Genomic DNA, 15,889 nt, shown 5'->3' on the forward strand with positions numbered 1-15,889 from the left:
TACAGCAGTAAAAATCACCCTGGGACATACAGCCCTGAGCTGTCTGAAATGATGTCATGGACTACAACTCATCCATAGGCAGAACTTTCTATAACCTCTCCGTGCCATCCTGCTGCCCAGAGCCTACCAAAGCAGAAACAGCATCACTCAGGCAGTCTGTGAATTCCCAGCAACAAGAGTGGGAAAAGGAAAACAAAATCCATTACCCTCTCAGTTACCAAGTTTGTCGCCATCTCTTTTTGCTGGGCTGTCTTCATAATCTGTGCCCTCAGGATCAGCACCTCCTCCTTCCGTACTTCCAACTCCTCGTTGGCCGATTTCAGCTGATTCAGTAAGAGGTTATAACTGTCCTGAATATCGCTGGACGAGTCGTTCTGGGTTGCTTGGTCTGCGATAGCCTTCCTCAGCTCATTGAGTTCGTTTTTCAGCTTCTTGTTCTCTGATTCCAGCTCCTGCCTCTGGAAAACACCAAGCCATTAACCAATTTAGATAAACTGTCTTGCAGAGCCTCATCCTTTTCTGAGATGCCTGTAAGGTAACTCAATTACTGATGATCACAGCTGAACAATCAATTCATTGCAGGATCTGGATTTCGCTGCCAGGCCAGCCATGAGTGGTTCAGAGATTTTTGCTGTAATCAGTAGCCTACTGCTACTTAGTAACAAAATACAAGGTGACACAGGGAGATTTTTTTATTCAGTGACACTGTTTTTAAACACAAAAGCAAGTCATTAGAGAAGCCAAACACGTTTGTTTTTTCTCCCTCCCTTTTCCTTCTAAATCAAGAAGTCACCACAAACCCCATGATGTTTAGCTTAACTTTCATATTCATTAGATAAGCTGAAAGATGCCAATTTGCATTACCCTTCATCATGGCAGGCATCCCATTAGGTGAGCTACAGCTGTGTGAACTCCCACTACAGCTTCTTTTCTCATACATTGTATAATTCTCCCACCCCTGTGCTATGTTTGCAGTTGGAGGATTTTCTCACCCGATGTCTCATCAGCTGCTGGCATTTGACAGGCAGGGGCAACACCGTACAAGTTTGACGGCAACTGCTTCTCCTGAATAACGATGCATGAGCATCGCTGTGTTTGCCAAGACAACTGAAGGGCTTATTTGCTTTGGTATGACAGTAGAAGACAGAAGAATAAAAATCTGGCAGCAGCAACAGCCTTTATTTCAGTATTCTACCAGGAAGCTTTGTTTGCAGGTGGTAACAGAACATTAGGCAGCTCTTTAACAGCACCCAAAACCTGCCTGGAGCATCCCAGCTGGATCAAGAGCAGCTTCGCTCCTGCAGATGGTGCAGTCCTTGCTCTGGGTCATGGACAAGGGGGGAGCCAGACCCCCGGGGTTCTGCTTACAGCCTGAATCCCAACAACCCACCTTCTCTTTGCATGAGATCCTCCATCACCAGGTGCCATCCATGGTAGCACCCAGGACTGCTCCCTCCTGTCCCCACACACCTAGACCTCTCCAACAACGCCAAAACCCAACAGGATCCATATCCAACTACTGCATGGGAAAAACAAGACATCTGTAAGTGAGCTGACAATGTCTGGTGCCTGGCTGACTTGGGGCCAAGCTCTTTCTTAGGGAACAACCCCCATCCATGTGGATTCTCTAGTGTCTAAAATAGCACAAGCTCTTTCCCCACTGAGATCCAGGTGCTTCCCCCTCTCCCCCACTGCCTTTTGAGCCTTTCCACAGCTTTCTTGCACAATCTCTCTCATCTATGGGAGATCTGCTTCATTATCAGTTTAGCTGAGGTGAGCTAATGAATCTAAAAATGGCTGGGGGGGATGGGCAATTTGCACAATTTATACAGTGTGTAGCTAGCACAGCTGTGTAAACCTCGCTTCCATAGGAAATGGGTGTTATAATTATAAATCCTTAAAAATTATAAATAGCATGTCTTATCACAGCAGAGGTGTGAACAGAATAGCTGATCTGGCATGTGGACAGCCAGCATACTTCTAGCTGAACAAACACCATCAGTAACGGAGCATATTCAGGTACTTTATACCATCTGTCATTTAAGAGAAAAAAAGTATAATAAATGCATTAGACCCAGTAATTCCTCCACATCCACACTAATCACAGCTCAGCACAGGAAGTTTGTAAGAGACAACCCTTTTTATTTATTTTTTAATTTTATTTGTTTTTTAAAACAAGAGTTTGAAAAGCATGCACATGGTGTCAAACAGATACCAAACTGGGTTTAACTCTTCTTGCTATGTGCCCAGAGCATCGACTTGCTTTCCACTTTTCTCTAATCATGCTGAGACTGCTGAAGGGTAAGATGAAAGCTTTTCTACACAATGACACCGCGATTTTTGTTATTTCTGGGTAAGACATCTGCTTTTATTTTCCCCTCCTTCCGCCTCCTTTTCCTCTTCTTTCCCTCCCTCCTTTTCCTCTTCTTTCCCTCCCTCCTTTTCCTCTTCTTTCCCTCCCTCCTTTTCCTCTTCTTTCCCTCCCTCCTTTTCCTCTTCTTTCCCTCCCTCCTTTTCCTCTTCTTTCCCTCCCTCCTTTTCCTCTTCTTTCCCTCCCTCCTTTTCCTCTTCTTTCCCTCCCTCCTTTTCCTCTTCTTTCCCTCCCCTTCCCCTTCCTCCGCCTCCTTTTCCTCTTCTTTCCCTCCCCTTCCCCTTCCTCCGCCTCCTTTTCCTCTTCTTTCCCTCCCCTTCCCCTTCCTCCGCCTCCTTTTCCTCTTCTTTCCCTCCCCTTCCCCTTCCTCCGCCTCCTTTTCCTCTTCTTTCCCTCCCCTTCCCCTTCCTCCGCCTCCTTTTCCTCTTCTTTCCCTCCCCTTCCTCCTCCTCCTCCTTTGTTTTTATGAAAGGGTCAGCCACACTGCTAAATCCAGGGACGGGTCACCTCAGGCTGTGCTCTGATTAGAAACAAAGTTGGGAAGATCAGGAAAAAAGCAATAACCAACAACCCTATCCCAAGAGCCCATGCCCTTGCCTCTTTTCAGAGTTTACACACATAAATCCATTCCCTATTCCTTTCTTGGTGCATTTCGTGGAGCAATGTTAAAATACCTATAGATATGGGCCAGATATTTACTGTCCCCTGCCCATATGCCCTTTTTGCACCAGCATCAGCGATGGCAGAACAGAAGCCTAAATAAAATGCTTTGAATGTGGAAAGGGAGATTTCTACTTGTGCTGCAAGAAATGCTCACTCTTCAGCCATAGTCGAATAGCGGTTATTTATTTGACAAATTATCCAGTCAGGGCATCCTGAACTTGAACTCGCACTTGTCCCCAACATGTACAGCATTACAGAGGTGTGAAAGGGGTACCCAAGCACTAACCGTGATGGAAATAGCCTCATTCTTTGGGAAGGGGCTTATATAGCAGCACTGGGTAAAGTATGAGCCTGTGTAAATCAGAGGTTAGCACTGCCATGCTGGGAATTTGCCATCTCTTCCATTTCTAGTACTTGATAGGAAAAGACAATAAAATCCTCTAGAAGCTCATTTCCTGTAAGCTTCCAAGTCCAAGGGACGAAACAAACATCCCAGCTATGTGAAAAGTGAGGAACTGAATTTTGCATTGTGCTCCTGCTAAGGAACATGGAGTCAGGGCAAGGACTCCTTCCTGCCTTCATTCCTGCTCCCACTTCCCCAGCCTGAAGAAACAAGCTGGAAAATAATGTTTCACTGGGGAACTTTGTCATACAGGCATGACATGGGGACTTATGTCCTCCCAGGGAGATGTTTTACACCCTTCCAGCCCTGCATCACGGCTAACCAAACACCTGGCTGGGCATATTTTGGGACAGCATCTACTGCAAACTCAATGTATCCATCACAAAGGATGCATAATTCATACCTACTGTAAATATATCAGTGTTAGCCCAAGTTTCTCACATTTCTTTGCAGTGTCAGAAGAACAAACAACCCACCCTTATCCAAATGAGCCTCTCTAAGGAAAGGTTGTGCCTCACTCGCATCTCAATCAAAAGCTGCTCCAAGAACAGGCTCCCCACCAAAAACTGATCCCAAAACCCCTGCCATCGTGGGTGCTGTGATGGTACAGGACAATTACACTGAGACACAAAGCTGGATGACAGCAGACAAATATGAAGTGGCACATCATGTGCTGTTTGCAAAAAAACAAGCCTATATGGCCATCCACTAACAATCACACCTTGTATCATCCTGCCCGAGGGGCTGTGCATGTCAAAAAGATCTTGAATGGGACCCAAAAGCAAACAGAAGGCAGTGAAGACTCACGACACAGAGTACTGAACAAGACCCAGAAACACCCTTAACCCCCAATAAAACCTGCTCTTCAGCAATAACCACATTCATTACATTTACCTAAACTGCTGTTCGTATGCATTATTTTAAAATAATGCATGTACTTATAAATACATTTACATTTTTATTGTATTTATATATTTTTACTCATATTTAACCAAACTAAACTCTGGGTTGTTCATGACCCTATCCAAATATCTCTTTCCCCATCCAGTGCAAGACTCCTACACCACGAGGAGCTGTTTGGCTGCATCAGCAACAGTCTTCACACCTCACCTAGGTCAAAATTCAGGTTAATTTCAGGGAAATATACTGGCTTCTGAAAAGACACTGCAGCCACCTTTTCTAAAACCTTCTGACCTTCCAACCTGGCTAAAGATTTTCAGTTTCCAAAATATAGTGTATCAGTGGTTCATCAAAACCAACATTCCTTCCTCCTCTGTCAGTATCTCATAAACTATTCAAGAGCATCCAAAGGAAGAGTTTGCCACGTGTAAGCTTTCAGACACCTCAGCCTAGTTCCCCAAGATAAAAGACTTTTTAAGCTGGCAAAAAGAAATAAATAATAATTTAATTGCACAAGACTCTTGAAGGAGCCAGAGATCATACAAATATTTGAGAGAGAAGTTTGCAGAATAAATAGAGAGAAGAAAGAGCTTTGTTATAGTCACAGAAGCAGCTGTCATGGGGGAAGGAGGGAAAAGCAGTGCTCAGAATCAGCAGTGAGTCACTTTCATTGCAGAGGGAGGCTTCAGGCAGTGCCCTATATTCAGAAGTGGGGAAAACATCAGTGAGTTGTATTTCTCTCTTTTTCAGTGGTTCCTAAGGCCAACCTACCTATGAGGAAGGCAAAATCCTTTCCTTTAGGGCTAGGGGTTGCCTCTCACTCTGGCAATGGAAGCAAGTGCTCCTTGCTTTTCACAGGGTCCTCAGCTCTTCCTAGACTGACAGTCACACAACATGCCAGTACCCAAAACACCACATGCTACAGCTGGTCCGAGCAGCTCATAGACCTCGTTGTTCCTTGTTGCAACTCTCAGCTCACTTTCCTGAAGTTCCAGCCAGATCCTTGTGCTGGAAAATCCTTAAAGAGAAACCCTTACGGTGCAATGCCACTAAAAACTAACTCTGAGATGTGTCTCCTTGCAAGTTCATTTTCCACCTTAGGATAATGAAATTAAGTTTTATGCTAAAGGTTAAATGAACTTAATTTAAATTGTTAAATTAGATTAGTTTTAGGCTAAAGGTTAATGAACCCTGCTCTTTTTGTAACAGATGCTACCTATTGTTATGAAATGGTATTGGTAGGAAATTATTAAGGTTGTTAGATATTTAGGACTATGTGTGTTATGTTACGAAACCAGAAAGTAGGAAAATCCAAAATGAGTACTTCCATTCTGAACTTCCGGGGTTGAAACTCAAAGAAAACACAATTTGTGAACTCACACAGAAGTCGGAACTCCAGAAGCCATCTAAGAAGGTGGCAGTTCTTATCTGCTGAGTCTTCCCATTCCAAACTGCAACTTCACTTTGCTTTACAAGATCAAGAAACTTAAAACTTCCACAGCCACATTTAACCAGCTGGAAGACACTCGGGCAATGATCTTAAATTTCTTGTGCCACGCTTCTACTCCGGCAGGCTGTGCAGAGATACTAACAAAACTCAGCAGGGTTTCTCTCAATCACAAACAGCACATCTAGCAAATGCAACACAAATACTGTGCTTTGAGACTAAAAATTGCATGGACTAAGTGCCAGAAAAAGCTTTTGCTGGAGGTATGCTTTCAGTGGGGGTTGAACATACCTCCTTTCCATCTCTAATTTCTGCTTTTTTGCATCCTTCAGAGGAGATGACAGCAAAAATTGGTATTACTACTGTCAGATGGTTTGGTATGATATTATTCTGGGTAATGCAGGTTCCTCTGGATTTCTCAGTTGTATTGCCATATTTGTTAAGGGAACAGGGAGAGAATGAACATCTGAAATGTAGTTGTGCACTGAAAATAAACAAATAAATAAAAAAAAAATCCTTTACAAAGCCCATCCTAGAAACTGGTTTTCTGAGGATGAGCAGGACAGAAGAATTAGCCTAAAAGTCAAGCCCAGAAGTATTTGGGTCTAGTTAGAGCCTAGCAGGCTTCAGTCACACTGTATGTCATGGGGAGAAAATCACAGAGGCCTAAGTGTAAGGATCTGGAGCTTAGGGACAAGAAGAATTGTAGGGTAGGACAATAGCTGGGAAGACACAAGATGACTATGGTGAGTCAGAACTTCTGCAGGGAGATGGAGGCTGTTACTGCAACTCATGCAGATTTATTTGGTTTTGACCTAGTGGCACTTTTACTTTTGGGAACGTAAGGAAAGCAGACAAGAGGCAGAATTGGAGCCTGGAATAAGAAACACGTTAAGGGCTTCAGCCATGAGAATTCACATCTACTGCAGAGCAAACTGCTGAGGCCTCCAAGTGTCACATGTCAAAGGAAACCCAAGAAAAGTTCCAGTGGAAAAAGCACACTTCACCATAAGGGGGCTTGTTACCACCACGAATGACTCAAACTGGTAGCCCACTAGAGAACAGATGTTACTCAGAGAGAAACACCTGTGAGCCCACCTCAGGCCCAGAAGCCAATGGAGAGCTACAGCTTTCCAGCTGCCATTTCTAATAGAGACAATTACAGGAGACTTGCGGTTATTACCACATTTAGACAAATTCTTTGGGCTCTTGGAGCCATGCAGCATGTTACAGGACCAAGTACGAACTCACCTTCAGACTGTTGTATGCAAAATCCTCATAGTCTGAAGAAACTTCAGTCTTCACATCGATTTCCTGCATGGATTAAAGAGATAAATTTATATTTAAAAGCAACCAGAGGAACAGGCACATGGCACAGGATAGCTAGGCATGCCTCCATCTACAGCCAGCCCCACTGTAGCGCTGCCAGCCAGCTCAACTGAAATAATGTTATTAATTGCCATTAGACAGAGTCCCAGCAACACATAGTGGGGTGGGGGTCACTTAAGGAGAAAATGGTTTAATCTCTCATTAGTATCTTGACAACTGTGGCTTGCTGCAGCTTTCAAACAATGACAGTCATCAGGGTAACAATCCTCAACACAGCAGTTGGAGACCAGGTTTTCCATCTGCTTCTGCAGCAAGGAGGAGAGGCTGGGGAGTATTTCTACTTCATGTGCTTCCCGCAAATTGCTAGAGACAATTCATAAGAATATCTAGTGAAGCAAGTAAATAGTTACTGTTGATGATTTTGTTGAACCTCTTATTGTGTTCATCAAAAGATGTATAGATCTCACACTGGAAAGTAATGAAACAATTCCCAGACAAAGCAACAGAAGCCCCAGAAATTTCAAATATAAATCCAAGAGTGATGCCATTTGCTCAGCATTTCATACAAAAGCATCTTTACTGCTTCATGACATAATGCACACAGCACTGCTGTTTCATGGCATGCATCATCTCCCACACTCTGGCCTCTGAACAAGCCACAAAGCCTCAGTTACATAAGGCAGACTAAAATGTATACAGGAGATCTGCTACTAAAAGCTCCCCATGCCAAACACCAGCTCACTGGCAGCTAGAGAGCTGTATTTCCAGACTAGCTGCAGACCTGGGCTGTTAGTAGTCTTGAATTTTTCAAGTATTTTTTTTTTTCACTTGCTTCCAAGCAAATTACTCAAACTGTAGTACATATCAAATAATAATCATAAATAATAAAGAATATATCAAAGCAATATCCCTGTCCTGCAAAAGAAAAGAAGAAGCCATTCTTCTAACAGCTATCTTGCTATTTTTGATTTATTATACTGTTTTTTAAGCTACATTCCTATATGATTGTTATTGGGTGAAAAAAACCCCACCACACAGATTGTAACACCACCAAACTGAGGATGCAAGCATGACATGCCTGTGAAGTATTTAACAGTTCACGCCGCACATTGATGGATGGAGGGGAAGCCAGGACTGCAAAGAAATGCTTGAATAACCTGAACCAACCAAAATAAAGGACTGCTGGAGATGTGGGCTACTGGGGCCTTTGCCTACACAGCTCCCAAGCACTGACATGCCTCTAGGTTTGATCCAGCCAAAAGGCGGTATCTGTGTGTCCATAAGGCTGCAGCATCATGTCCATGTGCAATCCTCCAAACAGAATCACAGAATCCTAAAATCATTTAACTGGAAAAGACCTTCCAGATCACCAAGTCCAACCGCTAACCCATCACTGCCAAGGCCACCGCTAAGCCCTGGCCCCGAGCGCCACAGCTACAGGTGTTATAAATCCCCCCAGGGCGGGTGCCGCCAGCCCCCCGGGCAGCCTGTGCCAGCCTTGGCCACCCTTTCCGTGACGGGATTTTCCCTCATTCCCAACCCAACCCTCCCCCGGCACAAGGTGAGGCCGTTCCCTCTCGTCCTGTCGCCTGTTCCCTGGGAGAAGAGCCCGACCCCCCTGGCTCCAGCCCCTCTCAGGGGGTTGCAGGGAGCCAGAAGGTCTCCCCTCAGCCCCCCCTCTCCAGGCTGACCCCCCAGCTCCCCCAGCCGCTCCCCACAGCACTTGTGCCCCAGCCCCTTCCCCAGCCCCCTGCCTGGCTCTGGGCACGCTCCAGCCCCTCAGGGTCTGTCTGGGAGCTTCATTATTTTCAGTGCCCTGTTTAAGCCTGATACCACGAACAAGTAAGCATTTGCCATAGCACCACAACTCTGCAATCCCTCTCATGCAATTAACAATGTATTTCTGTAGCACGAAATCAATTTCATCCATCACACCCTACCATCCCACCTGCATTCCTCCCATGTGCTCCAAGGCCCACTTCAATCGTCCCTGCAGAGCAGGGCTCTCCACCTCCCCCTGAGCGTGCCCCATGTACTGTACCTCCACTTGCTGTATTCCATCCTCGGTGTCTTCTATCTCAGAGGTTGATATGGATGGATAATTGGAATCTGACTCCAAGCTGCTCTGGTTGGATGAGTTTCTTCTGTGCCCTGGTACTTCCTGCCAAGGAGCGGTGCAGATATGTAGAGCATTCAGGGTTTAAGGAAGGATCCTTCACAAAGCATTAGTTTCTTAGAGCAAATATTTGTCTATATAGTAAGGTTACCTTTATGAAAGGCCTGACTGTCACTTTGTAGTGAATTCCAGTTTCTAGTTCTTATGCCCTAGTGTAACATTCACATTAACACAAGGGAATACTTTAAAACATGACGTGATACAGAATCTCAGTTTAAAAATTCTCCATTAATTAAATGTTTCTTCATGACACCAGATGCCTGTTAAGTGCAAACATGCAAATCTGAGCTCAAAATTACGCTCACGGTTCACAGAACCCTGTGGGCCTCCCTCTAAACGCTCAACCTTCCACCTAATCTGGTAGCCCTTTAGCAATTATCTAATTTTCAACAGTTCTACCACTGTAGCAAAGCTGAACCTAAAAACTTCAGCTTCTGAAATCCTGAAGTCACGTTGATGGTTTTGTTTGTTGGGTTTTTTGTTTTTATTTTCTTTAACCAAACACACTAGAACATTGCTGAAACAAAAAGCAAAACAAGAAGCATGAACCAGCTTTTGCTGAGATTCACAGAGATCTCTAAGTAGTTAACAGAGAAGTGTGAAAGATCAGGCTTCTTTTTAAAAGCACACATATGGTTTGGCTTCAGCACAGAAGTTCAGTCTTAGAAATATCAAGCACAAATGGCACAATAACATCACTTCTGTTAAGTGTTCTGGTGTTCCAGCCATCATCACCAGGTCTAGGACACAACAGAATAGGGGTAATTCCAGTTTTATTACCTGTATAATAATAATTTCATCCCACAAGCGGTCGTATCTCTGCTCCAGCACTGAATACTCTTTTACCAGGTTCTGATAACGAGATCTCTCTTCTTCCAGCTCTTTCCTCATCTGGATATTTTCCTCAACTGTATTTCGTGCATATTCATCTTTAAAATATGAAAAAGAAAAAAAAATTGTGATCAACATCGCCAAAATTAACTTTTGTAAATATGTGCAATAACAACAAGTAATTAACAAAATGCTCTCTGCCAGGAACCTTTAGAATACATGTAAGCATTCTCTAATATTTAGAGACTATTATAATCTAGATCTGTCTCCTTGCCACTTGGAACAGCTTGAGCTGTTCTGCCTGGAAAGCACACTGCTCTGCCTTTTGAGTTAATGAAAGGTCTCCAGCACCTATAGACCATCAGACATATTATGCTTAACTCAGCTGTGCCAACTCCAGCTCCCATGGGCCTGCCATAAACCCACTTCAGAAAAGACCAGCACAGTATGGAAATACATTCATGTGTAAGAAGTGGTACTTGCTGCAGCTAAAGACTTCTCTGCCTGCTTCCCACCACCAGATCTGGCATAGGAGCCCATCAACAGCAGCATCTTTTTCTCATGTCATCATCAACACTTGCCATGTTAAGACAGTGGGGGTTCGAAATATTTCACAACCAAATAAATTAATTTTTTTGTTACAGACTTCCTTTTGGAAGCAAATCTGGTCCCTCCTCTTTCTAAGGAACCACGAGAATATAGTCCATGCGTCCTTTTAAATGGGTGAGCACCAAACAAACCCTTCCACTTGCTTCCCCCAAGCTTCAATGCTCTGAATGCATCCTGTAAGAGACAAAGAAACATTTGCAGCGATTTTCTTTTTAACATGTTATTTTCATTCCTTTACATTGGGCTGAGAGCAAGAGGTACTTCACGAGTACCACGGAGCACTGATAGATACACAATACAGAATGATGCATGATGTTCTTCGTAAATCCTGTAACCAAATCAAAGCCAAAACGGATGATAAAAAATACAAAAGCTCAATACACGCATGAGAGTTTCTTTTGTGGCTTGGGATTTTCCCAGACTGCTTTTCTCTACAGACGCCTCACCATCTAAGTGTCTGCTTTAAAAAACACTCCCAGACTCCTGTCACGTTACAGAAATCCTTTGTCACAGCTCAGTGTTGTTAACTGTGCAGTTCCTTGGATCCTTTATTCAGTCTTGGGACACTGTCATTCTCTACCCTCCACTCCCAGCAGCCCCCTCTGCCTCCCACATCGCCTGCAGCAAGTGCTGCAACACAGCTAAACTAAAAAGCCCTTTTAGGTACTTTATTCCATATTTCACCAATTAAACCAGCCTCTGTCTGAACATCCACCAGCAGGACAGCATGAACAGAGCTACCTGCACAACAAAACAGTGACAAAAACCACCAGAAAAGGGTTGCAGGAAGATTAGCACTTTTCAAGGTAGGAAAAGCACACAGGAAAAACAACCTTCAAGGGAGAACAGTTAAGCTCCTCGCTCAGTGGAGGCATAATGATGCTATAAGCATTTTTTCTTACTTTCAGATTGACACAGGATACTGCTGTCAAGCTCCTCTTTTTCCTGCTTCAGGAGAGCATTTTCTTCTTCCAAGTCGGATATGAGCTACAAAACAAGACAAAGAATTACTGCTTGCTGCAGGTCAGAGCCTCTGCAGAGGGATTACATTTCACCTGGCTGGAGCCAGGGAGCTTTGTTCGGGCTTTCTTTGCCATTTAAAAGATCTATCCCCTTGTGCTTTGCCAGTTCTTCTTTGTACATCAGGAGCTGAAGAGCAGGAGAACTGTGCTGAAACAACAGAGCCTAACTCTTCCCTGGGTGCATTTCTCCCTTAAATTCATGTTTTCAACAGAATCTCGTAAAACACTGAGCAGCTGGATATGGTGACCACAATCTGCAGGAATGAAACTCTTACAAGTGATCAGGTCATCAAATCAGAGGTTTATTTCCGCACCTCAACAGGCTTCATCATTATCTTAACCACAGCACTGACTGCTGTTGGGAGGGGAAAAAACCCAATCTGCTAATCGTTTCGAGCAACGTAGCACTTAGCAGTTAAGGTGGACACTACAAATGCCAGCAACAACACTAAATAGTTCAGGCTTTTCCAGGTTCATGTGTATTGTACCCAATTAATGTAATATGATTTGTCACTGTAATGCTTCACACTACTGCAGAACCTCTAGCATGGTGATGCATGGCATGTACTGGGGCCTTTGGTAATAAAACAGGAGCGTATGTAATAATTAACACCAACAGTTGCCTAGCAAAAATTAGTGAGAACAGAAACTACACCCTGCAAAATACTATTATTCTCTTTTAACTACCTCTTTATTAAAGATGAAGGGAAGCAAGGCCACTTGCTACAGCTATAAGGCTGGACTGATGCTGACAGCAACCAATCCTGTAATTTTGTTCATCCTCAGGAATTTTGATGTTTTCCACAGTGTTATCTCAGAACACAAAAACATCACATTATCAAGTGAAATATGGTGCTACGGTGAAGCAGGATGATTCTGCTGCTGTCAGACAGGAGAACAAACTGACACATCACCCCAGCACAATGTCATCCCTGCGGCTGCTGCATCACATCCTCTAGGCATGGCTTAGAAAACAGGTACACACAACAGAAGAATCTCAAGATGCCAAAGATAAACACCACTGTACACACCATAATAAAAGTTTTCAGTGCTCAAGAGTAATAATTTTGCTGTCACCACTATACAAAATTTAGAGGGAGCCCATCTGGCATGCATTCCTAGCACAGACTTCAGTCTTCCACACCAACGTGTTCAAATCAAGGAATTTTATCAAGTACCAGATACATACAAATGGTGAAGATAAAAGCAGAACAAGTATTTTACTGTAAGTCAAGACCGAAGCAGCCATATCCCACACACAGAAACTGGAAGACCCCACTACCCCTTGCTCTCTGATCTGCTCATTTGCTTCAGCTGTCTCCACAAGACTATAATCTCCTGCATCTCATATATACAATAGGAAAGTTGGAGGCTGGAGATAACAATTAGAGTGAAGAAAACACAATTTAAGGTATACAGAGCTACTGGTATTTTTAAATGCTCTGAACTGAACTACGATTTTAATATTCTGTACCAAAACCAATCACATTCCCTCATTTGTACATCACTGAAATAAATACCGCAGTAGATATGCAGCCATTAAATCAGCACTAGTGTCTTGGAGTTCGGAAGAATTCTTAAAAAATAGGTGAAAAGCTACAAGAGTGGTAGAAGGGAAGGAAAACCTGCACTGCAATGGGACAGCGAGGAATTCAAATCTTTTCCCTGATGGAATGAGTTAAGGTAATGGGATTATTTTACCACTTCTCTTTAATGGGTGCTGATAATGAACCCTTCAGCCCAAAGGACAAAGCTATGATGGCTGGAAAACAAAACTAGACAAAAATTTGGAGTATTTTCAACTGTGTTGGGGGGTATTTCAGAACTGAAAGACTCGGTAGAATCTGCAATTATTCCCAGGTTTTAAAAATTTCTAATCCACATTGGGTATAGATGTTTTTAAGATGTGATTGTAAGTGGTTGAGCTTGTTTATCGCATTCCTGTTTCCAGTGAAACAGAAACAAGCTGCAATTCAAATTTGTGTTTAACAGAAACCTAATGAAAATGAAAACAGTCCCTTAAACACAGGTAGAGGCAAGCCGAGCAGGTTCCACAACAGTCAAGCAGCACAAACTCCATCTCTGGTACCTACACTGGTACCTTCTGTACCCCTTGCTCACCTTGCCATAGAAACAGATGTTTGAAGATGCTTCAAATGCAACAGCACCTGGTTTGAAGGATTTCTATGGAAAGTGTTGAGTGAGCACTCATGACGGCTTTAACCCTTTGAAATGTTACACTGGAATTACCTGTTTACGAGATTTGGCTCCAGTTGTCCCCCTAACCTTGTGAGGAAAGATGACGGCATTTAAGATTTTCCGAATAAAACTCCTGGCCAGGCTTTGAATCACCTTAGCTCACCAAGTGAAAAGATTAGGTGCTACTAAAAGCCCTAAGAAGAGCTGCTTGTACTCACCCAGATCTGACGTTTTAAAATAAGAAGAGTTATTCTAAAATTAAGGAGTCAGAGAGAAAAGCTTTAAGGAAGAGATTAAAGGACTTTTTTTCCAGTAACAAAATCATAACTAATACAAATTTGCAGAAGCTGCAGCCCCAGCTGAAGCTGATAAAATTTAAGGCTGTCATTTGTCTCACTCAGAAGTGTCTGACGACTTTGGGTATCATCTCTAGAGCGAATGCATCCCCACCACAGCCACTGCCATCTTGATATTGAAAGCAAAAAGGGCTTCTCACTTGAATACAGTTTTGTGACACTTCCCATGATTTTGGTGGTTATTAGAACTCCTCAAAAATCTCTACCAGAATTTTCTCAGAAAGTGTTTTGGCTAAACAGGAAGGAAGGAAGGGAACAGGTCTTCTCCATCTTCCCACTGACAAGGAACTGAAGGGAGCTACTGAAAGTTGCTGTCAGCAACGGGAGCTCCCACTGCTCAGTAGAAATGTTTTATAATTAAACCATTTATTGTCACAGTAAAGTGCACAGTATTTGCTCTGCTGTAGGCACCTCTACAACAAGGGAAAGCTCTTGCTTTATTTTCATGCTTTTTGAAAGCATTTTTTTGGTCATTAAGCCAACCTTTCTTTTGAGTGCTCGAAGGGGATTTGCAATCAAGAACAAAGCGAAGCGGTTTTTCCCCAGCTGCATCACCTTCAAAATAAAGCATCTTTTCAGGCTCTAAAAGCGTGTGCTGCAGCCAGCTGATAAACTGAGCCCTGTGCCAAAAAGGATCTTCTAATTTGGTGCTGGAGAAAAGAAAATCACTGATTTCATACATCTCTGTGTGGGTACGATACAGGTGCAAAGAGCAGAGTAACTGCTATTCTGACAGCTCTTGGTCCAGCCAGAAGACAACATGGGTACAGGCTGAACGCCCTTTTGAGAAGCACATACAAAAATGCATTTCAGCTGCACTAAATTATTCAGATTAAGTTATCGTGACCACACAGTTCCCACAGGTTTGCACCCAAACCCACCATCTGGTGGCTTATCCCAAGAGGAGCTTGGCCAGGGCAGGTGCTGCTGAGTGAAGTGCCATAGAAGAGCCCCATCTGGGCATTCTTCCATCATAATAAAAACATGGCTAATCCAAGACCTTTTCTTCCCTAATCTCCAGAAGTGACTCATCTTCAGGTTGTCACACAAAAAGCGTATTCTAGAGTAACAGCTGCAAACCAGCTTTTTCTCTGCAACGTATCAAGTAGAAAAGCCCTAAATTCTTTCCAACAGCAGATTAAAGAAACCATTTCAATTGCTGATGCACAAGAAAGATCACAGATTTAACCTGAGCAGTCACATGCACTTGCAGCAGAAAACTAAACCCATACCTTAGTGCTTTAGGTTATGAGAACGGACATGAAGGTTATTCAGAATGAACCTGATCAGCAAAGAAGTTCAGGGTAAAAGGTCCATTTTTACTACTTGCAAAAAAACTCCACACTCTGAAGCCTGCTTCTTCCACTAGAGCACTTTCTAATACAACAGTGGCAATGCTGGACCACCTCCACCTCAAGAGGTCCAGAAAGCATAGAAGTTTGCATGAAGGAGGAAAAAAAAAAGTAAAAGTTTTCAGTCTGCATCACATCTCCAAACCCTACAAAGGCTCACAACAACCAGCCTAACTTGTGTTCGAGCAGTGCCTCTGCTTGGGTGGGACAAGCTGGTCCCCATACAGGTCA

General features: G+C 43.3%; 1 protein-coding gene across 2 annotated transcripts in view; it reads right to left on the minus strand.

Annotated features, from left to right (window-relative positions):
• Nucleotides 1–15,889, minus strand: part of MYO5B (myosin VB) — a 149,360-nt gene that overhangs the window by 21,352 nt on the left and 112,119 nt on the right. For both annotated transcript variants that reach the window (XM_027794505.2, XM_027794504.2), the window contains exons 23-27: nucleotides 11,632–11,716; nucleotides 10,070–10,218; nucleotides 9,155–9,274; nucleotides 7,036–7,098; nucleotides 207–458 (exon numbers count right to left, since the gene is read on the minus strand). In XM_027794505.2, coding sequence (XP_027650306.2) covers nucleotides 207–458; nucleotides 7,036–7,098; nucleotides 9,155–9,274; nucleotides 10,070–10,218; nucleotides 11,632–11,716 — 669 coding nt within the window. The remainder of the gene's footprint in view (nucleotides 1–206; nucleotides 459–7,035; nucleotides 7,099–9,154; nucleotides 9,275–10,069; nucleotides 10,219–11,631; nucleotides 11,717–15,889) is intronic.

Source organism: Falco peregrinus, chromosome Z (genome assembly GCF_023634155.1).
Source record: "Falco peregrinus isolate bFalPer1 chromosome Z, bFalPer1.pri, whole genome shotgun sequence".
Classification (NCBI taxonomy): domain Eukaryota; kingdom Metazoa; phylum Chordata; class Aves; order Falconiformes; family Falconidae; genus Falco; species Falco peregrinus.